The sequence below is a fragment of the Pseudophryne corroboree genome, chromosome 6 (genome assembly GCF_028390025.1).
Source record: "Pseudophryne corroboree isolate aPseCor3 chromosome 6, aPseCor3.hap2, whole genome shotgun sequence".
Classification (NCBI taxonomy): domain Eukaryota; kingdom Metazoa; phylum Chordata; class Amphibia; order Anura; family Myobatrachidae; genus Pseudophryne; species Pseudophryne corroboree.
The window spans coordinates 584,011,866-584,038,127 of record NC_086449.1 but is presented as its reverse complement, the minus strand read 5'-3'; the positions used below and the strand labels follow the sequence as shown (position 1 = coordinate 584,038,127).

The window sequence follows — 26,262 nt, the reverse complement described above, 5'->3', positions numbered from 1 at the left end:
CCCACCTCTTTCCTTCTCCCATAGTCTCCTACATTTCCTTCTCTCTCCCCTCCTTTGTCTCTCATCCACTCCACTGCCTCACTTCCACTCCTCCCCTGACATCCCACTGTCATTCACCTCTACCCTACCATGGGCCCAATCGTCCACCACTCTGCCCTGCTCCCTCCCTCCTCTCTTTACCTCACCTCATATCCCTCTGTACCACACTTTACTCCCTCCATGCTCAACTGCTGCAGTGTCCCTTCCTAGCCCAGGAGCCAGCACCCTCACTACACCCTCTGTATCCCTGTCTTCTAAATCCATCTCACTTCATTGCTACAGCAACCCTGATAATCTCATTCACATCACTCTCTGACTCTCTCCCTCTATCATGTGCTCTCTGGAATGCTAGATCTGTCTGTAATAAACTGGTCCCCACCCATGACCTTTTCATCTCAAATTCCTTGCATCTCCTAGCCATCACTGAAACTTGGATAACCCCCTATGACACAGTTTCTCCCGCTGCTCTCTCTGCTGGGGTCTCACATTCTCACCCCTACCCCCGACCTGGGGGTTGCCACGGTGGTGGTGTTGGGCTCCTACTACCTTCTAGCTACTCATGGCAACTCATACCACCAGAACCATCCCTTACATCTCTACATTTGAGGTCCAAGCCATATGCCTCTTCCAACCTGTTCATCTTCGAGTAGCTGTCATTTACCGCCTCCCTGGCATGCCCTCCAAATTCCTTGACAACTTTGCTTCCTGGCTTCCTCATTTCCTCTCTTCTGACATTCCCTCTATTATCCTAGGTGATTTCAACATCCCTATAAATAACCCCACAAAATCACCTGCCTCTAAACTCCTTAACCTCACCTCTTCTCTTGGTCTCTCTCAATGGATCTCCTCCACCTCCCATGTGAGTGGAAGCTCACTGGATCTGGTCTTCACTCACTGCTGTGATCTTTCTGATTTTTCCAACTCCCTGTTCCCCCTCTCTGACCATCACCTGCTCACTTTTAACCTATCTCTATCTGCTTCTCCATCTTTACCACCTAAGACTACCATCACAAAGCGTAACATTGTGGCTATTGACACCACTTCCCTATCTTCCCTGTTTGACTCGCTGCTCTCTCCTATTCTCTCTCTTTCCTGCCCTGAACAAGCTACTTCCCTATACAATGCATCCCTTACCTCTACTTTTGACTCTGTCGCCCTACCAACCACTATTCACCCTCACAGATCGACACCTCAACCCTGGCACACCAAATGCACCAGATATCTGCAAAAATGCTCACATACTGCTAAGCGACAGTGGTGGAAATCATGCTCTAAGGCCGACTTCCTCCACTACAAATTTATGCTCTCATCCTACTTTGCTGCCCTTACCCTCTCTAAACAATCTTACTTCAAAAACCTCATCTCCTCCCAATCCTCAAACCCCGGCGCCTCTTTGCCACTGTCAACTCGCTCCTCTGCCCACCCCGCCTCAACTCCCCTCTTCACTTTCTGCTCTTGACTTTGCCTCCTACTTCACATCCAAAATTGACTCCATTCATCAGGACATAACATCCCACCAGAACCTGAGCAACCCCCCTCCTCCATTTCCCGACCCCCCTATCCTTCCCTCTTACCAACTCTGACATCTTTCTTCCCTGTATCTGGAGAGGAAGTCATGGTCCTCATCCGGTCCTCACCCCCCTCCAACTCCCCACTTTACCCTATTCCCTCCCACCTTCTCCGCTTCCTCTCTTCTTCTGCCTGTTCCCATCTTGCCCATCTACTCAATCTCTCACTCTCATCAGGCACTGTCCCTTCTGCCTTCAAGCATGCACTTGTCTCCCCTATTCTTAAAAAACCTACCCTTGATCCAACCAATCTCTCCAAATACCGACCCATCTCTCTTCTCCCTTTTTTCCTCCAAACTCCTTGAGCGCTTTGTCTACAACCACCTCACTGTCTTTCTTTCTTCCCACTCCCTGCTTGACCCTTTCCAGTCTGGTTTCCGTCCTCAGCACTCCACTGAAACTGCCCTCACGAAAGTCTGCAATGACCTCCTTGCTGCTAAATCCAGGGGCTACTACTCTCTGCTTATTCTCCTTGACCTCTCTGCTGCTTTTGACACTGTAGACCACCCTCTACTCCTGTAAATCCTTTACTCACTTGGTTTGCGTGATACTGCTCTCTCCTGGCTGTCCTCCTACCTTTCTGACTGTTCCTTCTCTGTCTGCTCTCATGACTCCACCTTCCCCCACTTCCTCTACCAGTAGGTGTCCCCCAAGGTTCTGTTCTTGGGCCTCTCCTTTTCTCTCTCTACACATCCTCATTAGGTGAGCTCATTAGTTCTTTTGACTTAAAATATCATCTCTACACTGACGATACTCAAATCTACCTTTCCTCCCCTGACCTCTCCCCTGCTTTCCTCACTCATATCTCCAACTGTCTCTCTGCTATCTCCTCCTGGATGTCCCAGCGCTCTCTTAAACTTAACATGTCTAAGACTGAGCTGATCATCTTCCCTCCCACATAACCTCACCTCCCACAATTTCATTATCCATTGATGGCACAACTATCTCCTCTAGCCCCCAAGTGCGATGTTTTGGAGTAATCCTTGACTCCTCTCTCTCCCTCAAACCACACATTCAGTACCTCTCACAAACCTGCAATTTCCATCTCAAAAACATCTCCAGGATCAGACCCTTTCTCACCCAGGACGCTACTAAGACCCTCATCCACTCACTGGTCATCTCCAGATTGGACTACTGCAATCTACTCCTATCGGGCCTCCCTAAAAAATGCCTCTCTCCACTCCAATCTATCCTCAATGCTGTTGCCCGTCTCATCTTCCTCACCAAACGTACTACATCCACATCCCCTCTCTTGCAGGACCTTCACTGGCTACCCTTCCCATTCAGAATCCAATTCAAGCTTCTCACACTCACCTACCAAGCCATCACCCACTCTTCTCCCTCTTACATCTCTGACCTTATCTCTCTTTACATTCCCACCCGTCCTCTTCGCTCTGCTAATGCCAACTGATTACCTCCTCCCAATCCTACCTACAAGATTTTACACATGCTGCTCCCTATCTCTGGAATGCTCTACCTCTCCCCATCCGACTATCCACCTCTCTACAAAACTTCAAACGGGCTCTCAAGACCCACTTCTTCACCAAACCCAGCCAACTCTCCTCCTAACCCTCTTGTCTATGCTCACTGTCTACCCCTTCTGTGTCACTCTGGTCTGTTAGCACCTCACCTTTTAGATTATAAGCTCGCAAGAGCAGGGACTTCTTTCCTTATGTGCCTATCCTTTTCTTACTTACACAATCTTATACTCCTTACTCCCTTTGATGGCACCTAACCCCGGGTTTTCTATACCTGTCCTATATTGTCTTGAACTATAAGTGCTGTTTTCTTGTTTGCTCAATTGATTATGTACTGTGTAATGGGCACTGTGGATCCCTTGTGGCACCATATAAATAAAGGATGATAATAATAATAATAATAATATTAATAATAATAATAACAACAACAACAAAAAGCTGAGGCAATTTAAGCTAACAGGATGGCACAGGCCACTGCTGCTAATGATTGTGTTGCCAAGAACATGTTGCTAATTATTAGAGCCAAACAGTAAATTTACTATTTTTGGTAATATTCTACCACAATTACCAGAGAGACTGGTTATTAGAAGGCTGGAGTTAAGTGTATAATTACATTGGAAGTCTGTGGTTTACATACAAATGGCTAGCGGTCTGTATATGTACAAGATCATTCTGTGCATGTGCAGACGGGGTCTTGCAATATGGCTTGCACCCCCCAACCCAGCACCATTCTTCAAAACAGGGATGTGTGGACAATGTTTGTAGGTGTGTAGGCCCAGGGTCTGCTTCGTCCACTAAGCATAGTGAAATACTGTACTGGGAAAATATTTCTGACTGTTGCAGGGAATTTATGGGGGAAAAACATGCCTTCCAATAAAAACTTCAACGAGCGTTTGCCTGTACTTGACCAAGAGTCAGTTATTGTTTCTGAGTGACAGAAACTGTTTTCAGTTTAGCCAGTGACTATTAGCATGCAGTATAACATGGGAGCTTATACGACATCAGTCATATCAGATCAGGCATGTAAGAATGGGGTCAGGAAGTCATGTGGTAAGGTATGTTTTCCTATGATTTCTGTTTTACATGTAAAATAATTTTGTATAAAACTGGTGGATTTTATTTCCACTTTCTCTGAATCCATGCCATACCCTCCAACATTTTACACATAAAAATCGGTACAAATTCGAAAAGAGAGGCCCTTTTTCGTATACTTTCAGTGGAAGTTTGGAGAGCCAAAAATCGGTACAGACCATAAAAAAAAGGTACTGTACATGAAAAAAAGGTGCAGTTGGAGTGTATGCCATGCTCAGGTTCTTAGAGTGGAGTGGGGGAAATTACAAGCGGGCTCCTATTGCAGTAATTCAGTACCGTTGTGGCGTTGCTGGCTTTGGTCATAAGCTGTAGCTCTCTCTTTTCATGTGTGAAGCAAGCTTTGAGTGTGGTAAAGCTCGATACTGAAAGTTGAAGTTACCACGTAGGACTCCTTCAGGATCTATAGTAAGATGCAGCTAAAAATGGTATTCTGTATTTGTTTCAGTCTATTTAGTAGGCGAGAGTATAGTGAGACATCCTGCAGTGCAGGTTATTGTTCAGAGTAGCAGGGCTAATTGGTATATGTTCTGTTTATGTTCTGTTGTGAATAAAAAATAATATGTTTCTGCTGCTACAACCATAATAAGGCACAGGTAGTGTCCTATCGAAACCATAATACTTGTATGCTTTGTCTCATAAACTGTATAAAGCCAATTAATCTACCAATGCACTTGAGCTACATTTGAATAAAATAGCAGATTCTAATACATTTGCGTAGGCCCTTTATGTTCGCTTATGTTATATGAAGGGGATGTAGTCAATATCCCAGCGTTCAACATACCGACGCCGGGATCCCGACCGCCGAGAATGCTGGCAGCAGCAACAGGGCTATTCCCACTCTTGGGTGTCCACGACACCCATAGAGTGGGAATAGAACCTGTGGCAAGCGCAGCAAGGCCGCAAGGAGCTTTCTAGTGCTCGCCCCACTGCCGGCATTCTGGCGGCAGGGATCCCGGGGTTGGCATTCTGATCTTCGGGATCCCGGCCGCCGGGATTCCATCCCCAGCCCATATGAAGCCATAGTTTCTACAATTTGCTTTAACTACTTTAACTAATTCACTAGCCTCCATATCACTGTTTCTTTTTGTAAATTAACTATAATCGACAACAACTAAAACCTTGTGTTGGTATTTCAGGGTGGTCTTCTGTTTGCCGGCGGCTGGGCTCCCGACGACCAGCATATTGGCGCCGGAATCCCGACCGCCGGCATACCGACCGATTTTCTCCCTCTTGGGGGTCCACGACCCCCCTGGAGGGAGAACAGATAGCGTGGCACACGTAGCGAGCCCGCAAAGAGCTCATTTGTGCTCACCCAGTTTTCAGTATGCCGGCGGTCGAGATTCCGGCGCCGGTGTGCTGGCCGCCGGCATACCCTACTACACCCGGTATTTCATTATATGTCTTCATTTATTTTTTAAATTGGTTTCTGCGCCAACTCTCTCTCTCTCTCTCTCTCTCTCCCTCTCTCCTCTACTTATTATCTCTGTCTATCTTTTGTCATTGCTTTCTGCGTTTTATGAAAATGGCTTTTTCTATTGTTACTGTATTATCATGTCAATGCATTTTTAGAGAGCAAGAAACAAAACGCACAGATAATTTTAAGTGCATGCATCAAAGCAATGGTGTCAGAGCAGACTATACATTGTAAATGGTAATTAACTCCCTATGCCGTATGCCCTTAAACACTGACAGCCTTTTATAAATTCACAAGTTGTTTGTGCCTATCTGATCTGTGATAGTACATGGCAGAATGTTTACATAATTATATGCATAATCTATATTATGCTGCCTGCTACAAAAGCAGATAAAGTCAGATGCTAAGTAGGATCTGGGGTGATATGTGACAGGGGAACAGGATAAAACTAATTCTCGCACACTCCCCTTGACAACTAGTTATGTGTAAGGAATGCACGCCGAGGAGTAATGTTTGGTGACACTTTTGTGGCACTCACCTCTGCAGTAGGAATTCCCTCAGGTGGTTGGCATAACAAAGTCACCTCCTGATCCAGAAACACTTCCCTTGATACTGGCTCCCTCTCAAAATTCTTCCTGAGAACTTAGCGATGAAAAAAAAAACAGAGATAAAGAAAATATAGCAGAGTTAAATATGAATACAGTATATGAATAATAAGAGATGCACCAACAATAGCAGGTTATTTAGCAGCAGAGTGTTTCAGGAGAGGAATGGAACCAGCTACTATTGGCTCTGTGCTGTAGCTCCTGCCAGCTCTGTATAACCAGACATTACAGGCTGACAGTGATAGAGAGTGACAGAAAAGGATATATACATAGTGCCTTCTCCTCCCCTTGGGGTACGCAGGTCTAATATAAACTGGATTCCACATTCATTTAGCCTGTTCATGTACATTTTTGTTTCTCAATGCTGCATCCCTGCTTCTAGCTCACACGGCAGGATTGCTAGTGACAGAAATTGATGTGGGATGTAGAGTCCCTTATAGCACTGCTATACTGGCACCCTGTGGCAAGATGCACCAGCTCAGAAATAACAAGGGCCACCTCTTTGTTCACCTGTCTTCTCTCGTTTGTTTTTAGTAGTCTAAAAGGAGCCTGACAACCATGTTTGGGGCAAAGGAAATGCTTGCTTGTATTTACTGTAGGGAAGGAGCAGACACCAGGCACGGGATTATCAACAGCCAAATCAGTTTACGAAACACCTAATTCTGTGCTTTCAAGATAAGCAGTTAGAAGCTATTATGTGGGCACGTGTCCAGAGGAAATGACAATTTGCAGGGCAGATGAGTGAGGTGACACAAGTACAGTGACATGGGACCACAGTAAGAAATTTCTACTGCATTCTGGGATATATATCTGTTGATGCCAAGGCAGGGCATGCTATCACCCATTTCTGGGGGCATATATTAGTATGGACAAAGTCATGTCACTATGTGATCTTGTGATGTTTTTTTTTTTTAAATGGAAAAATATTAAGAAAGCAATAGAAAAAAAATAGTTATAGTATCATTATAGTAATAGTTTTGTTAGGTCAATAAAACTGATTGCATGTTATAGGGCTCAGTGATACACAGAAATGGCAAGCTGCTGAAACCAGTTCATTAGTCTATTACAGGTCCTTGCAAGGGGGTGACTAATCCAGACAAGAAAAAAACAAACATATAATAGCAGCAATGCAGAGATCTTGTGGCTGTATCTGCTTACAAAATGCTACATTACGCCAGACGTTAGCAGAGCTGCCCAGGAACTGCCCGCTCACTCACGCCACACATCTCGCGGTGCATGGCGTATTGATGCTAGATCTATGAGGAGACATCTGTAGTCTGCCTTTATAACCTAATGGTAACCTCAAACCCTATTTGATTCTTATTTGATTCTTAGGGCTGTATCCTATTAGCAGCAGTACTTTACCGCTGCTATTGGGATCATCTGGGGCTATCCTTTTAGCCCTGATGCTGGCACTTAGTGGGGATTATGCTTCAGTTGTATCAGGCACCCGAAGCATAATCCCCGATAAGCAGCCGCTGGAGCCGAGGTAACACATGGGATTGTGGGACTTATCCCCGATCCCATGTGTTTTCATGCGATTGCGAGTCCAATTTCGGCACCTCAAAATAACCTCTAATTGGATACCACGATAGTACTCATCAGCCATTAATTGCAATATCTGGCCATTTTGATCGGCCGAAACTGCATTGGGGCTAATAGGTTACTGCCCTCAGTTCTTCGTAAGGATATCCTTATGTCTATCCCTAGCATTTTTATATTGCTCTACTGTATTATACCAATGTGTGATGATGAACTAATTCTATGCTAGAGGAACGGCAAGTGATAAATGCTATATTTAAATGCATCAAACAAGTGCTTTATAAAATAATTTAGAAGTTTCCATAGAAACTACGTTTTCTAAAAATGAACTGTATCTAGTTCTAGATTTCATCCGAAGAAGTTGATTTTTGATGATTTTACCTGGAAAGCATTGCAGGCAGCTCATACAGTATGTGACGTACCTTATCTGTCAGGTATATTTCATTCAGGTTGCACTGTACATGTTTAATAGCACACACTAGAGGAAATTGGACGTATATGAGAGTATAAAGAAAGCTCTAAAAAGATGTAACAATGCCATATGCTGGTACCTGAAGTTGCATCCATCTCCACACCAGTAGCCTATGTGTCAGCTTTACACCAGGCGTACTTACACCCAGATACACTTCCACCCAACCAGGTCATAAACACAATTGACGTTATTTAGCATTTGCTTTGATAGTGTAAAATGCATTTGCTGCTAGGTTTGATTTAAATTACAAATAAAACTCCTCTACAATTCAGCGGATTTATAATCTTTCTTCTCGCGTACAAATGAAAGAAGAAAACAAAGCATTCAAAATGATGCACACAAAATATATACGTGTTTAATGAAGAAGAAGGGAGGAGTTTGCAATCATTGCATTCACATGACAATTGTTCCTATTTAATGTCTAGTCTAAGGCTGGAAGCCATCGGCTGGGAGTGCTTCCATAGAAGTGCTGACATAAAAGTGTTATTATAAAATAAGCGTTATACCTGCGTTAAACCGAAGGAAAACAGAAGGGATATATCAACACATCAACATTACCACAAATGGACTGCCTTAATGCCTTAAAAGTATGTTATTCATCTTATGCATATTATCTGTTTTTTTTTTAAACCAATGCAAAGGCATCCCCAATCTGCTCACTACAGTTCTCTCTTATACAAACTCATGTATGTTTTTTGATGTAATGATTTTCTTGTAATTGTCATTACATGTGTGGGGAAGTTGCTCGGTGAAACAGCTTATTATTGCATGCTGACTGGTGTTTACCTCTTTGAACATTTGGCCATTGTGGTCAGGTGTACTATATCTTTATATTTAGTGAGGTGTAGTCGTGGTGTAAAGCACAGAGTATGATTACTTATTAGTAAAAGAAAACAATAACAAACACTGAGCAACATCGCCAAACAAGTAATTTTAACTTTAAACTTGTCATTTATTTTGTACTTTCTTGACATGTCTACTAGTAACAGATGCACAGGCCAAATTCTTAAAGCTATGTGTGCAAATGCTAGGAGCTTAGGAGACAAAATTCCAGAGCTAATTGCAATAATGACAAGGGATAACCTGGATATTGTGGCAATTACAGAGTCATGGTGCAATGAGAATCATCACTGGGACATTGCTATACCAGGATACAATTTATTTAGGAAGGATAGAATGGGAAGAATCGGAGGAGGGGTAGCAATGTATGTGAAAAAAAACATAAATGCTACTTTAATACAAAATATTGAAGACAAAACTGAGGCCCTTTGGGTCACCATAGAAACAGGGGAGAAGGATATTATTCGCATTGGGGTGATATATAGACCACCAGGCCAGGGACAGGATTTGGACAGGAACCCATTGTTGGACATCACTAAAATGGCTTTAAAGGGAGAAGTCATAATAATGGGAGACTTTAATTTACCTGATGTAAATTGGGAGGGGTCTTTTGCTAGTTCAGCTATAAGTGGCAAATTTCTAAATTCCTTACAGGGAGCATCTCTCAAGCAATTGGTGAGGGAGCCCACTCGCAAAGACTCCATATTAGATTTAATTCTCACAAATGGTGACAGGATATCAGACACATATGTGGGTGAGCACCTGGGATCCAGTGATTATCAAGCAGTATGGTTTAGTATAAAGATAGGATCCAACTCCTGTCACACAAAAACAAAGGTGTTGGATTTTAGGAATGCTGACTTTGCAAAAATTGGGAGATGTTTAAGTGATTCATTGGCGGGCTGGAGGGACTTGGAAGGAGTGCAGGAGAGGTGGGAAAAGCTGAAAAGGGCAGTACTAAGGGCAACAGACCTTTGTATCAAAAGGGTAAGGAAAAGCACCAGGAAAAGGAAGCCAGTGTGGTTCACAAAATATCAACTAGTGTGAAAGCAAAAAAGCTGGCTTTTAGGAAATACAAACAGACTCAAAATAATAATGACAAAGAGGTGTATCTTGACAGACGGCAGGATGCTAAGAAAGTGATTGTCACAACTGAGGGTTTAGGCTGACGAGAGGAAGCCTCAGTTGTAGGGGCTGAGATGAAATGAAACCTGGGAGGTTTAATCAGACCCCTGGACATGTAAGTGCAGAATGATTACCCGAAGGTGTGACCATGACAACCAGTTTAAAATTCAAAATAAAAGTTTATTAACAGACTCCGTGTGATAACAAGCAGTATTCAAGTTTAGCAAAGACAGTGGCAAATAACACAGTTCCTGGAATACATAACCATAGAAGGTTTCTCAGAGCACTGGTAGGTTTAGAACAGATGTAAAAGTCCTTTGATGGAATCACCTTACCAGGCCTGGTTGTAGTTGTAGAAATAGCTGAGGAACATGCCAGTAGTTGTAGCAGGTGAATCTGTAACTTGAGTATGCTGCTGTATCAGCTGGATGGAACCAGCCAGGTGGTAAGACACGGAGTGGATGCTGAGTGGAATCAGCCAGGTGATGAAATGCAGAGTGGATGCTGAATGGAATCAGCCAGGTACTAAAGTCACGGAGTGGATGCTGGATGGAACCAGCCAGGTGATAAAACACAGAGTGAATGATGTGAGATGCTAGGGAGCGTAGAAACAGAATAGCTGAAAGATGATTACCGGTGGTAGTGGATACTGCTGGTAAGATAGGATCCGCTGGATCAGCACCGGTGTTTGGTAGAAGCTGGAATCAGTTGAAAGCTGGCTGCTTAGAAGCAGATAGTAGATAGCTGGAAATTGGACAGCCACGGAAGGCTGTAGAGTCAGGCTGCACTGCAAGATGGAAAGCAGGTGCGGGTCTCTTTGTGGATGCTGGAGACAGGAACTGGAACCTGGAAAAACAAGCCACAGGAGAGAGAGACTGGAACAAGGTATGACATTCAAAGCACTGACATCTATCTGACACAGGATACTTATACCTGCTGCTATGCAGGCATTGGCTAGGCAATTATGCAGATTCCAGAGACGGTGGATTGGAGGAATTGGAGCATGTGATCAAATCCAACATGGCTGCGCCCATGCTGGAACCTGGAGGGAAAACTGGTTTGAAATGAAATGTGCAAACATAATGATAATGGCGGCGCCGGCCGCGGAGGACAGGAGACGCCAGATGACAGTTATATGCTGAGACACTTGGAGGGCAGCAGAGGCCGCGGCAGGCATGATACATGATTCTGAGAACCTGCAGCAATAACACAGCAACGGCGGCGGAGGCCGCGGAGGACGGGAGACGCCATGTTGGATTCAAACATGGCGCCGCTGTGGTAGTGTCTCAGAATGACAGGAGGGATGTGCAGAGTGTTGACACAGATGAGATCCGGATTTGGAACGCTGGGCCAGTCTCAGAAGACACCTAAACGGCAGGTAATGGCGTCCAGATACCCGGATCGTGACAGCACCCCCCCTTTAGGAGTGGCCCCAGGACACTTCTTAGGCTTTAAAGGAAACTTTGAGTGGAAATTTCGGACCAAGGCAGGAGCATGGACGTCTGAGGCATTGGTCCAAGAGCGTTCTTCAGGACCATAGCCCTTCCAGTCAATGAGATACTGTAACTGACCGTAACGGAAACGGGAGTCCAAAATCTTGGCCACCTCGTACTCGACTCCCCGTTGAGTCTGAACTTTGGGAGCTGGAGGAAGTGCGGAATGAAACCGATTCAGGATCAGCGGTTTCAACAAGGAAACATGAAATGTCCTGGGTATTTTCAAGAAGGGTGGTAACTGTAATCTGTAGGCAACAGGGTTGATGACTTGTTCAATCTTGAAGGGACCGATGTAGCGAGGTGCAAATTTCATGCTGGGAACTCTCAACCTCAAATTCTTCGTGGACAACCACACACGATCACCCACCTTGAGAGCAGGAACCGCTCTACGCTTCCTATCGGCAAACTTCTTATACCTGGATGAGGCTTTAAGCAGGGCTGCGCAGACGTTCTTCCAGTTATTTGAAAACTGACGCAAGGTGACATCCACTGCTGGAACAGAAGTTGCGGGAAGCGGTTGAAATTCTGGGACTTTAGGGTGGAATCCATAATTAATGGAGAATGGTGTCGAAGAAGATGAGGAATGGTATTGATTGTTGTGGCTGAACTCGGCCCAAGGAAGGAGTTGAACCCAGTCATCTTGAGAGGAAGACACATATATACGGAGGAAGGCCTCCAAGTCCTGATTCACCCTCTCGGTTTGACCATTGGTCTGAGGATGGTAAGCTGTGGAAAACTTTAACTTGACTTGGAGGGCTTGACACAAACTTCGCCAAAATTTGGCTAAAAATTGTACTCCACGATCCGAGATAATCTCTTCAGGAAGACCGTGAAGTCGGAAGATCTCTTGTATAAACATTTGAGCCAACTTGGAAGCTGACGGAAGACCGGTGAGAGGGATGAAATGTGCCATCTTGGTGAACCGGTCAACTACCACCCAGATGGTATTAAACTTGTTGCAGATAGGTAGATCGGTAACAAAGTCCATCGACAAATGGGTCCATGGTCGACGGGGAACAGATAATGGAACCAGTTGCCCCGCAGGCGACTGGCGGGAGACTTTGTGTTGGGCACACTTTGGGCAGGAGGCAATAAATTCCATAACGTCCTTCTTCAGAGTTGGCCACCAGTAGGACCTAGAGATAAACTCCATGGTTTTCTGAATGCCTGTATGTCCAGCAAAGCGGGAAGCGTGGGCCCAATGCATGAGCTTCTTCCTTAGAACTGGCTTAACAAAACTTTTCCCTGGCGGGAGCGTAGAGTCTATCCCTACCGTGGAGAATGCCAACAGATTAATAATAGGATGCTTGTCTGCAGACTCGGACTCATTTTCTTGCTCCCATGAGCGGGAAAGGGCATCGGCCTTACGATTCTGAGAACCCGGACAGAACTGGAGTTTAAAGTCAAACCTAGAGAAGAAAAGTGCCCATCTGGCCTGACGAGGGTTCAGACATTGTGCGCCTTTGAGATATAAAAGATTTTTGTGGTCGGTAAGTATGGTGATTAAATGAGAAGCTCCCTCCAGCAGGTATCTCCACTCCTCCAGAGCGAGCTTGATGGCTAGCAACTCCTGATCGCCAATGGCATAGTTGCGCTCAGCTGGGGAGAACTTCCGGGAGAAGAAACTGCAAGGATGTAGATGTCCATCTTTGGCCCTCTGGGATAACACCGCTCCTACTCCAACGGAGGAGGCATCTACCTCTAAGATAAAAGGAGAGTCAGTGTCGGGCTGTTTCAGAACTGGTGCAGAGATGAACCGTTCCTTCAGAAGGTGAAAGGCCTGCGTAGCTTCTTCGGACCACTTGGACGGATTAGCACCTTTCTTGGTTAATGCAGTGATAGGCGCCACAATGGTGGAAAAGTCTCGTATAAACTTTCTATAATAATTGGCGAACCCTAAGAACCTCTGGACCCCTTTGAGGGTTAAGGGTATAGGCCAATTCTGGATTGCTTGGAGTTTCTCAGGATCCATCTCTAGTCCGGAACCGGACACAATGTAACCTAGAAACGGAATGGCTTTAACTTCAAACATACACTTCTCCAATTTACAATAGAGGTGGTTGACACGGAGACGGGAAAGAACCTCCTTTACCCAGAAACGATAATCTTCTAGATTATTAGCAAAGATGAGGATGTCATCTAGATAAACCACGACATGGCGGTATAAGATGTCCCTGAAGATCTCATTCACGAAGTGCTGGAAGACTGCTGGAGCGTTGCTCAATCCGAAGGGCATGACGAGGTACTCATAATGTCCGTCACGGGTGTTAAAGGCGGTCTTCCACTCGTCACCCTCACGGATCCGGATGAGATTGTAGGCACCCCTCAAGTCCAGCTTTGTAAAAATGGTTGCACCACTAACTCTATCGAAGAGTTCTGTAATCAGGGGTAAAGGGTATCGGTTCTTAACGGTAATGTCGTTCAGACCTCTGTAGTCGATACACGGACGCAGACCACCGTCTTTCTTCTTAACGAAGAAGAAGCCTGCGCCGGCTGGAGAAGAAGATGGTCGGATGAAACCCTTTGCAGGTTCTCTTTGATGTACTCTTCCATGGAGTGTGTCTCAGGCAGAGACAACGGATAAGTTCGGCCTCGCGGTGGAACCTTCCCTGGAATGAGGTCGATTGGGCAGTCCCATTCTCTATAAGGAGGAAGGATATCAGCAGAGGCTTTACTGAACACGTCCGTGAAGTCTTGATATGGAGGAGGTGGAACGTCAGATGACCTGGGGAAGGAAGAACAAACAGGAAGAACTTTGGCTAAACAAGTCTCAGCACAGGAGGGACCCCATGCCAGTATTTGCGTAGTCGTCCAGTCAATCGATGGGTTGTGGAGACGGAGCCATGGAAGGCCTAAAACCACTGGATGTGTGGCTCTTGGAATCACTAGAAAAGAAATATACTCAGAATGAAGAACTCCCACTCTCAGACGAACTGGAAGAGTCCTTAAGGAAATGACTGCGTCAAAAATCTTGCTGCCATCCACGGCAGTCAAAGAGATGGACGAGGACAGTCTCTCGGTGGGTAGGGACCACCGTTTAACATAAGCTTCGGTTATGAAATTCCCAGCTGCTCCGGAATCAAGGAGGGCAATGACGTTCCTGTAACGTTGAGCAATTTGGAGCGACACTGGGAGGTTACAATCATGAGGAGATGGAGAGGAGATCATTACTCCTAGCCGGCCCTCTCCTTGGCGAGCTAGGATCTGGAGTCCCGAACGTTTGGGACAGGCGTTGATAGTGTGCGACGGAGCTGCACAGTAGAGACATAGAGACTCGGAGAGGCGTCTTCGGCGCTCAGCGGGAGATAGACGGGAACGACCAATTTGCATAGGCTCATCCTTGGATGGAGATGGTTGACGAGGAGGAGGAGCAGAAGATTTAGGAACGGATGATCTTCCTCGTTCGGTTGCTCTCTCTCTGAACCGTAGATCAACCTTCGTGCATAGTGAAATTAGCTCATCCAACTTAGAAGGCAAGTCTCTGGTAGCTAACTCATCTTTAATGCGTTCTGACAAGCCATGCCAGAATGCAGCATACAGGGCCTCGTCGTTCCAGGCCAGTTCAGATGCCAGGATTTTGAACTGTATAAGACACTGTCCCACAGTACGTGTTCCCTGGCGTAGACGGAGAATCTCAGATGAAGCAGAGGAAACCCGGCCCGGCTCGTCGAAGATGCGCCTGAATGATGCTACAAAGTCAGTATAGGAGGACAGCAGGGGATCAGACTTCTCCCATAACGGTGATGCCCAATCAAGGGCTGAGCCACTAAGGAGAGAAATAATATAAGCAACTTTGGTACGGTCACTGGGGAAGTTGCCAGATTGAAGCTCAAAATGGATTTCGCATTGGTTGAGAAATCCCCTGCAGAACCTTGTAGATCCGTCAAATTTTGCTGGCGTTGGAAGATGAAGACGTGGTATGGAAATGGGCAAGGTGGGTGGGGTTACAGCTGGAGTCACTGTGGTGGACGCACCAGACGTACCAGGTCCACGGAGGGTCGTCTGAATCTCATCCAGCCGAGTAGAGAGATCCTGGAGACAGCGGATGATGTGACCTTGTGCAGCCTCCTGATGTTCGAGTCTGGCTGCCAGTTCTTGCATAGGTCTAGCCGCTTGATCCTGGTCTCCGGCTGGATTCATATGGTCAGTGCTTACTGTCACAACTGAGGGTTTAGGCTGACGAGAGGAAGCCTCAGTTGTAGGGGCTGAGATGAAATGAAACCTGGGAGGTTTAATCAGACCCCTGGACATGTAAGTGCAGAATGATTACCCGAAGGTGTGACCATGACAACCAGTTTAAAATTCAAAATAAAAGTTTATTAACAGACTCCGTGTGATAACAAGCAGTATTCAAGTTTAGCAAAGACAGTGGCAAATAACACAGTTCCTGGAATACATAACCATAGAAGGTTTCTCAGAGCACTGGTAGGTTTAGAACAGATGTAAAAGTCCTTTGATGGAATCACCTTACCAGGCCTGGTTGTAGTTGTAGAAATAGCCGAGGAACATGCCAGTAGTTGTAGCAGGTGAATCTGTAACTTGAGTATGCTGCTGTATCAGCTGGATGGAACCAGCCAGGTGGTAAGACACGGAGTGGATGCTGAGTGGAATCAGCCAGGTGATGAAATGCAAAGTGGATGCTGAATGGAATCAGCCAGGTACTAAAGTCACGGAGTGGATGCTGGATGGAACCAGCCAGGTGATAAAACACAGAGTGAATGATGTGAGATGCTAGGGAGCGTAGAAACAGAATAGCTGAAAGATGATTACCGGTGGTAGTGGATACTGCTGGTAAGATAGGATCCGCTGGATCAGCACCGGTGTTTGGTAGAAGCTGGAATCAGTTGAAAGCTGGCTGCTTAGAAGCAGATAGTAGATAGCTGGAAACTGGACAGCCACGGAAGGCTGTAGAGTCAGGCTGCACTGCAAGATGGAAAGCAGGTGCGGGTCTCTTTGTGGATGCTGGAGACAGGAACTGGAACCTGGAAAAACAAGCCACAGGAGAGAGAGACTGGAACAAGGTATGACATTCAAAGCACTGACATCTATCTGGCCTAGACACAGGATACTTATACCTGCTGCTATGCAGGCATTGGCTAGGCAATTATGCAGATTCCAGAGACGGTGGATTGGAGGAATTGGAGCATGTGATCAAATCCAACATGGCTGCGCCCATGCTGGAACCTGGAGGGAAAACTGGTTTGAAATGAAATGTGCAAACATAATGATAATGGCGGCGCCGGCCGCGGAGGACAGGAGACGCCAGATGACAGTTATATGCTGAGACACTTGGAGGGCAGCAGAGGCCGCGGCAGGCATGATACATGATTCTGAGAACCTGCAGCAATAACACAGCAATGGCGGCGGAGGCCGCGGAGGACGGGAGACGCCATGTTGGATTCAAACATGGCGCCGCTGTGGTAGTGTCTCAGAATGACAGGAGGGATGTGCAGAGTGTTGACACAGATGAGATCCGGATTTGGAACGTTGGGCCAGTCTCAGAAGACACCTAAACGGCAGGTAATGGCGTCCAGATACCCGGATCGTGACAGTGATCAGACATGCAAAGGCAGAAGCTGAGGAGAAAATGGCCCAGTCAGTAGATAAAGGGGGCAAAACTTTTTTTGAGTATATAAATGAAAGGAAAAAATCAAATGGAGGAATAATAAGACTTAAGACAGAGAGTGAGAATTTGGTGGAGGGAAACAAGGCATTAGCAGATCACCTAAATCATTATTTTTGCTCCGTATTTACTACAGAAGGAGAAGGGAAGGGGCCACAGTTAAGCTGCAAGGACATTCATAAAAATAAGGTAGATGAAACTACATTTACAGAAGAGAAGGTCTTAACAGAACTTTCAAAACTAAAAGTGGAAAAATCAATGGGGCCAGATGGGATACACCCAAGGATACTAAAAGAGCTAAAAGAGGTGCTGGTGGCACCACTAACAGAATTATTTAACCAGTCACTAAATACAGGTGCCATTCCAGAGGACTGGAAAAGAGCAAATGTAGTTCCACTGTACAAAAGTGGAAGCAAGGAAGAAATAAGTAACTACAGACCAGTAAGCCTTACATCAGTAAGTAGTAGGGAAAGTAATGGAAAAACTATTAAAAGAAAGAGTAGTGGAATATGTTAAATCAAACAATTTACAGGATCCAAAACAGAATGGATTTACTGGTGGGAGATCATGCCAAACAAATCTTGTTGACTTTTTTGACTCTGTGATGAAAATAATAGATCAAGGGGGAGCTGTAGATGTAGCATATCTAGACTTTAGTAAGGCATTTGACACTGCCCCACATCGCAGACTGCTAAATAAACTTGAAAGCGTGGGGGTGGATTACAAAACAGTAAAATGGATAAGAACCTGGTTGCAGGATAGGAAACAGACAGTTGTAGTAAATGGAGTGCAATCTTTGGAAGGAAATGTTACCAGTGGAGTACCCCAGGGATCTGTACTCGGACCAGTTCTCTTTAATATCTTTGTTGGTGACATTGCAAATGGTATTAAAGGGAAAGTATGCCTTTTTGCAGATTACACAAAGATTTGCAGCAGGCTAGACACACCGGGAGGGGTAAAACAAATGATTGATGACCTAGCTATGCTTGAGAAATGGTCAAGAACGTGGCAACTACAGTTTAATGCTAAAAAATGCAAAATCATGCACTTGGGTCTCAAGCACCCAAAGGCTAAATATAGTATCAAGGGTACTATAATGGAAACTGAGGAGGAAAGGGATTTAGGAGTCACTGTTTCAAGTGACTTAAAGGCAGGAAAGCAATGCAACAAAGCAATGAGAAAGGCAAGTCAGATGCTTGGTTGCATAGGGAGAGGAATCAGTAGCAGGAAAATAGAAGTGATAATGCCACTGTATAGGTCATTGGTACGGCCGCATCTTGAATACTGTGTCCAGTTCTGGAGACCATATCTCCAGAAGGATATAAATACATTAGAGAGTGTACAAAGAAGGGCAACTAAAATGGTGCATGGCCTACATCACAAAACTTACCCGGAAAGGCTAAAAGATCTTAACATGTATAGTTTGGAGGAGAGAAGGGAAAGGGGGAACATGATACAAACTTTCAAATATGCCAAGGGTTTTAACAAAGTTCAGGAGGGAAACATTCTTCAAAGGAAGAGGAGTATTAGAACTCGAGGACATACACTGAGACTGGAGGGGGGAGGTTCAGGGAAAATTTAAGGAAAACTTACTTCACAGAAAGGGTAGTGGATAAGTGGAATAGCCTCCCATCAGAGGTGGTAGAGGCTAAGACTGTAGAGCAATTTAAACATGCTTGGGATAGGCATATGAATATCCTTACAAAGAATTACGGTTCAAAAAGGCTTGAGATTACCTAAAGGATAAAAAAGGGGCAGACTAGATGGGCCAAGTGGTTCTTATCTGCCGTCAAATTCTATGTTTCTATGTTAAGATTCAGATGTGAATCTACAACTAGCCAATGAGAAGCAACTAGGCAGTGAAGATGATGGTTATCATTATTATACAGTGTATTTGCACCAGTCATCTGGCACTTGCAAGTGATCGCTGTGTAGGTCTGCTTTAGTTTGCAATTAGGCATATGCACCATTACTGTACTTGGTCTACCTCCTCTCCAAATGTACAGAGGGATAAGTCGGGAGTGTAGCTGGATACAGGAGAGCACAACTGGAGCACAGAACAGCACAGCACACTTAAGGCCCATACACACTGGGCGATTTTGAGCTGAAAGCAGGTCACTTTTGGTGTGTTGAGCTGCTTTCAGCTCAAAGCTGCCCAGTGTGTATGTCCAAACGATGAGCGGTAAGCGCTGATGCGCGCTCCCGCTTCATTGCTGGCGGCCGCCGTTCATCTACTGGTGTTACCTACTACTGGTATTGAACGGAGGGGTGAGCAGCTTTCCATAGTGTCCTGCTATGGAAAGCTGCTTACTCCCGCTGACATCGCTGGGCAGGGGGGAAAAGCGCTCAGTGTGTATGCACCTTAAGAGCAGCAACTGATACTTTGTCAGACAGTGACAGGCAAGGAAGGTGTAAAAAAGAGGCCCTGCCTGTGTTGGGATATCACTTTATCATTTGTCAGCTTTCATGCCATTTTCTTCCCACTGTAATAAAGAGCCCCTCATATTATTATTATCCTTTCTTAATATGGCCCAACAGGGATCCGCAGTGCCCATAACACAGTACATAAACAAATGAGCAAAACAAGAAAACAGCACTTACAGTACAAGACAATAGAGGACAAGTACAGAAAACCAGGGGTTAGGTGCCATCAGAGGCAGTTAAAGGTAGTGTAAGTAAGAGCTTACCTCCCAACTTTTGTTTGCTTGCAGGAGGGACAAAATTTTGTGTCAAAATTTAGCGGGCATGTCCTCACAGCTAGGGGGAGTGGCCTGTGATTGTGGCACTTCCCACGAGGCTGTACTGCATGGACAACACGATAGGACCATGAATGACGTCGTTCACAGACATATCTCCAGTACACATCTTCCGATGCACAATGCAATACGTCACCCATATTGTCCAGTGTGTACCCAGCATAACAATCCAGGTTTTAAGGATAGCCATACTTGAGCACAGGTGACTTAATTAGTGCCTCAGTTATTGTGATGTAACCATGTGTGTGGCATGGTAAAAAACACGTGTGTTGACCATTTTGTGTTGACAATTTCCATGTCGACCCTTTAACCCTGTCGACCTTTTCTACTGTTTACATTTTCCATGTCGACCTTTTGATCCGGTTTATCTAATGCATGTCGACCATATGGGGTTGACCTAATGACTGTTTGTTTAATTACTGTAGATCTTTTGTACCACACCAGTAGGAACAGGATTAATGATCCTGATGCCTGTATGAAATTTACAGCTGTTTCCTCTTGTCATGATCTATTTGGAAAAGTACTTGAGCAAATTGTGACTGATGAAAATAAAGAGCAATGGCATTTCTACTAAGCTGAAGAATAATGTTCATTCTTCTGTTCATACTGATTACAGGTTGCTGCAATTTGCATACAGTAGGAGGCTATTTACAAAATGTAAAACAGCCGAGGAAAGGTGTAGATTGTAACCAAAGTATGTCACTTTCTGGAATTAGTTTGCTGTATTGTTGCCTATGAGTAGGTTTTGCCATAATATCCCTTTAATTGGGGGCACCTATGATTTACACAGGTTCTGTGGCTGATTAAATCCAGGTGAAATGCGGGCAGAACGGATTTTGCTGGTCTGTCCCTGGGATGTGACATAACGGTCTCTGACCATTGTACGGTAAGCATTCTGAAGCACATCCGCCAGTTACGAAAGTGCAAACTGAAGGTCCCCTCTGAGCACTATTCCACTAATAAGTTGAATTGAGTAACTTGCCATTTTTGTGCATCGCTGTTCTTAGAGGCATGTATGGGATCAGTAGTTGGAGGGCATGCTGGTCCTTGTAGTGTTATTTGTAGGCGCTTGGGGTGCCTCCATGTGAGTAAGCTCTTAATTTAGTATATATATATATATATATATATATATATATAAATGTATCTGCCCTTATCATATAGCAATACACAAATGTATTAGCCAAAGTTGGTACTATTATAAAATGTAGTGTTAGGACCACTATATCAAAGATGCTGTGAAAGGGCTTAATTATATCTTTGCAAATATATGTAACTGACAGGGGTGCATCTGGAGAGGAGGAGACCCGTGTGCCGGTTCTGTATGGGCCCCCTCCTCTGTAGCCAGCAGCACTGTAGCGCTGGGCACTAGGGTCACGGCGGCCATTTAAACAGTGATTTCCTTACAGTGCATGTGCAAAACAGTAGGAAAATTACTGCTGTACGCCATTTTCCTGGGAACTTCTGCAGCGCTGCTGCTGCCGATGCAGTACTCTGGAGGGTAAGTATTGAAAAAAATTGGTGCAGGGTGTGCGGTGAGGGCACCCCTGGACTCAGGGACCCATGTGCATAGCATACACTGCACCCATTATAAATATGCCAGTAGTACCTGAGATCTCTGTATTTCTACAATCATATAGGATGCAAATCTCATTTGCTGGTCCATTATAGTGGGGGAATTCTGTGTTGGTTTTTTTTGGTCTAGATTAGTGCCCCCTTGCAAGCACCTGTAATGGACTAATAAATTGATTTTAGCAACTTGCAATTTCTGTGCATTACTGACTGGATATGCCATGTAAATTACTGTATTATTTACAGATTACGTGATTTACAACTGCACAATATTACGGAAAGGTTTCTTCACAGTAAGGGCAATATGTATATGGAATTTCCTGCCTGAGAGAGTAGTGATGGCGGACTCTGTCACTACTTTTAAAAATAGGCTTGATAAATTCCTAATGGATAAGGATATACTGGGTTATGGTGTTTAAGTCATGTTGGTTTATTTACTAATATTCGTGTTTTGTCCGTTTTGAAGGGTGTTTGAACTCGAATGGTATCGGGTGCATTTTACTGCAACTTTTTGAATCCTGATACGGTCATTCACTAAGCTGCCGAGTTTTGCTCAATCGTTTTTTCCGATGTCGATGTGATTCGTAATATCAGGCAGTGTTTTACGGGAGTGATGAGTAAAACACTGCCTGAAAAAACACAAGGAAACCCGGCCGGATCTGTGAGATCCGTGCAGGGCTTCATTGTGTATCTTAAAAAATTCATTAAAGTCTTTAAAAATCTGAAAAAAATTGCGTGGGGTCCCCCCTCCTAAGCATAACCAGCCTCTGGCTCTTTGAGCCGGTCCTGGTTTAAAAAATATGGGGGGGAAAATGACAGGGGTTCCCCCATATTTAATCAACCAGCACCGGGCTCTGCGCCTGGTCCTGGTTCCAAAAATACGGGGGACAAAAAGCGTAGGGGTCCCCCGTATTTCTGAAACCAGCACCGGGCTCCACTAGCTGGGGAGATAATGCCACAGCCGGGGGACACTTTGATATCGGTCCCTGTGGCCGTGCCATTAAAACCCCAACTAGTCACCCCTGGCTGGGGTACCCTGGAGGAGTGGGGACCCCTTCAATCAAGGGGTCCCCCCCTCCAGCCACCCAAGGGCCAGGGGTGAAGCCCGAGGCTGTCCCCCCCATCCAAGGGCGGCGGATGGGGGGCTGATAGCCAAGTGTGAAAGTGTGAATATTGTTTTTAGTAGCAGTACTACAAGTCCCAGCAAGCCTCCCCCGCAAGCTGGTACTTGGAGAACCACAAGTACCAGCATGCGGTGGAAAACCGGGCCCGCTGGTACCTGTAGTACTACTACTAAAAAAAAAAACCAATAAAAACAGGACACACACACCGTGACAGTACAACTTTATTACATACATGCACACCAACATACACACATACTTACCTATGTTCCCACGAGGCTCGGTCCTCTTCTCCATGTAGAATCCTCGGGGTACCTGTGAAAAAAATTATACTCACATAATCCAGTGAAGAATCCGGCCTTTGAATAATCCACGTACTTGGCAAAAAAATAAAACGCAAACCCGACCACGCACTGAAAGGGGTCCCATGTTTACACATGGGACCCCTTTCCCCAACTGCCAGGACCCCCCCTGACTCCTGTCAAAGAGGGTCCCTTCAGCCAATCAGGGAGCGCCATGTCGTGGCACCCTCCTGATTGGCTGTGTGCTCCTGTAGTGTCTGTCAGGTAGCACACGGCAGTGATACAATGTAGCGCCTATGCGCTCCATTGTAACCAATGGTGGGAACTTTGTGGTCAGCGGTGAGGTTACTTTCGGTCAACCGCTGACCACAAAGTTCCCACCATTGGTTACAATGGAGCGCATAGGCGCTACATTGTATCACTGCCATGTGCTACCTGACAGACACTACAGGAGCACACAGCCAATCAGGAGGGTGCCACGACGTGGCGCTCCCTGATTGGCTGAAGGCACCCTCTTTGACAGGAGTCAGGGGGGGTCCTGGCATTCGGGGAAAGGGGTCCCATGTGTAAACATGGGACCCCTTTCAGTGCGTGGTCGGGTTTGCGTTTTATTGCCAAGTACGTGGATTATTGAAAGGCCGGATTCTTCACTGGATTATGTGAGTATAATTTTTTTCACAGGTACCCCGAGGATTCTACATGGAGAAGAGGACCGAGCCTCGTGGGAACATAGGTAAGTATGTGTGTATGTTGGTGTGCATGTATGTAATAAAGTTGTACTGTCACGGTGTGTGTGTCCTGTTTTTATTGGTTTTTTTTTTTAGTAGTAGTACTACAGGTACCAGCGGGCCCGGTTTTCCACCGCATGCTGGTACTTGTGGTTCTCCAAGTACCAGCTTGCGGGGGAGGCTTGCTGGGACTTGTAGTACTGCTACTAAAAACAATATTCACACTTGGCTATCAGCCCCCCCATCCGCCGCCCTTGGATGGGGGGGACAGCCTCGGGCTTCACCCCTGGCCCTTGGGTGGCTGGAGGGGGGGGACCCCTTGATTGAAGGGGTCCCCACTCCTCCAGGGTACCCCGGCCAGAGGTGACTAGTTGGGGTTTTAATGGCACGGCCGCAGGGACCGATATCAAAGTGTCCCCCGGCTGTGGCATTATCTCCCCAGCTAGTGGAGCCCGGTGTTGGTTTCAGAAATACGGGGGACCCCTACGCTTTTTGTCCCCCGTATTTTTGGAACCAGGACCAGGCGCAGAGCCCAGTGCTGGTTGATTAAATATGGGGGAACCCCTGCCATTTTCCCCCCCATATTTTTTAAACCAGGACCGGCTCAAAGAGCCCGAGGCTGGTTTTGCTTAGGAGGGGGGACCCCACGCAATTTTTTAAACTGATTTAACACTAAACAGACCCTTTCCCATAGATAACCATGCACAGATCTCACTGATCCGTGCATGGTTATCCAAACTCGACTGGAAAAAGCAGGTCTATTTTTTTGCTGCTTTTTTTAACGATTCGAAAAAAAACAGACCCGCACTTGAGCACTCAGAAACTAACACCCAAATACGAATGAATAGTGAATGGCCGTATTCTATTAAATAACAGCCGCGTTTGACCGATGGTCTATTCATTCGTATTTCGGAAGGCTGTCATTCAAACCATTACGAATAGACCAGACACTGCCGAGATTGGTGCTTAGTAAATTCCCGGATTGGGACTTAGAAAAAAAAACACAAATCGGCCAAACTCGGATTTTTAGTAAATACTGGCCATGTACTCTAGTAATAAAAAAGCTGAGTTTTTTAAGTTTACGGCTAAACACTCACCACAGTTAAAATTAGTCTGAAGAATAGTTCAGTGAAGGAGACCACTAACAGGTTGAACTCGATGGACAAATTGTTGTTTTTCAACCTCAGAAACGATGTTACTATGTTACCTCTGGAGCAGATAAATGCAAACCATGATGTCATAATATAAACCTTGGAGCCAGTGCTGTAACTAGACATTTTGGTGCCCTGTGCCAGAAAGGGAATTGGTGCCTCATCCCCCACCCCCTCCCCCCACTAAAAATTAGGGACATTGTGCACCTAAGACGCCTGGGGAAAAAATAGGGGCATGGCTTTATGGGGAAGGGGGCCCAGAATACTACCAATTCACATTACACCACACAGTAGTGTCCGTTACTTGTACACAATGCGCCAGGTAGGGCACTTATAAATATTGCGCAAGGTAGCGCCCCTGAGACACTTTATGCCAGGCAGAGCCCCTTAGACACAATGCACCAGGTAGAGCCCCTTAGACATACTGTGCCAGGTAGAGAGAGAGAGACCGATTGAGTGTGTGTGTGTTTGTTTTTATCTTGCAAGGACAACCCAAACTACGGGTCAGTCACCGATCGTCGGGGGAGCCGCTACACTTCACTATCCTGTAGCCCGGCACCTCGGTGGGAGAACTCCCCACAGTGGGAAGACCAACGTGCAGCCGACAAGCTGGAGCGCCCGGCAACCAATCTATATGACACACTGACAAGGTTGCCAGGCGCTGCAATACTTGTGTGGGGCGGCCCTATGACGCATGTGTGTGCCAGCAGATGCGCCCACAGTGCAGTTGCGCCGTGTGTGTACAATGCACCACTGGTACACACGTACAGTGGTTACAGCCCTGCTTGGGGTTAAGAGTAGGTATCATATGTATGAATTCAACAAAACACTGCATCAGGCTGCTCACAAAATTCAAAGTGATTACATTTAACAAAATAAAAATGTTCAACTGTTTTATCTTTATTGGCGTGACTAACATTTCAGACACTCTGAATTATTAACAAAACATAACTCACATTTGTTGTAGAATGAAACAAGTCACACTGTGCTAGACAAATTAACATTTTTATAAAATTAATTCTCTTAAAAGGGAAATCACTGTGACCAGCGGCATATAATGTGTTACAATAATGTTGATACAGGCTTTACAATTGCAAACTACAATGTTTCACACTAATGTTTACAATAAAAAAAACCTGAAGATAACATTAAACGCGGCTTATATTTGAGTCTCCTTTTATCACCCTGCCAATTTTACATATGTTTCATTTGGGCATTTTATTGAATTATCCAAATTCACAAAGCTTGGATTATGTCTGAAGCAGCTTATACTCTGATATTATTTAGTTCTTGAAGAACTAAAGAAAACGTTCTCAGATTTTCCAAAATTACTATAAACCT

General features: G+C 45.3%; 1 protein-coding gene across 8 annotated transcripts in view; it reads right to left on the bottom strand.

The window, feature by feature from the left end:
* Positions 1 to 26,262, bottom strand: part of UNC5A (unc-5 netrin receptor A) — a 526,593-nt gene that overhangs the window by 116,290 nt on the left and 384,041 nt on the right. For all 8 annotated transcript variants that reach the window (XM_063927930.1, XM_063927923.1, XM_063927924.1 and 5 more), the window contains one exon: positions 6,130 to 6,233. In XM_063927930.1, coding sequence (XP_063784000.1) covers positions 6,130 to 6,233 — 104 coding nt within the window. The remainder of the gene's footprint in view (positions 1 to 6,129; positions 6,234 to 26,262) is intronic.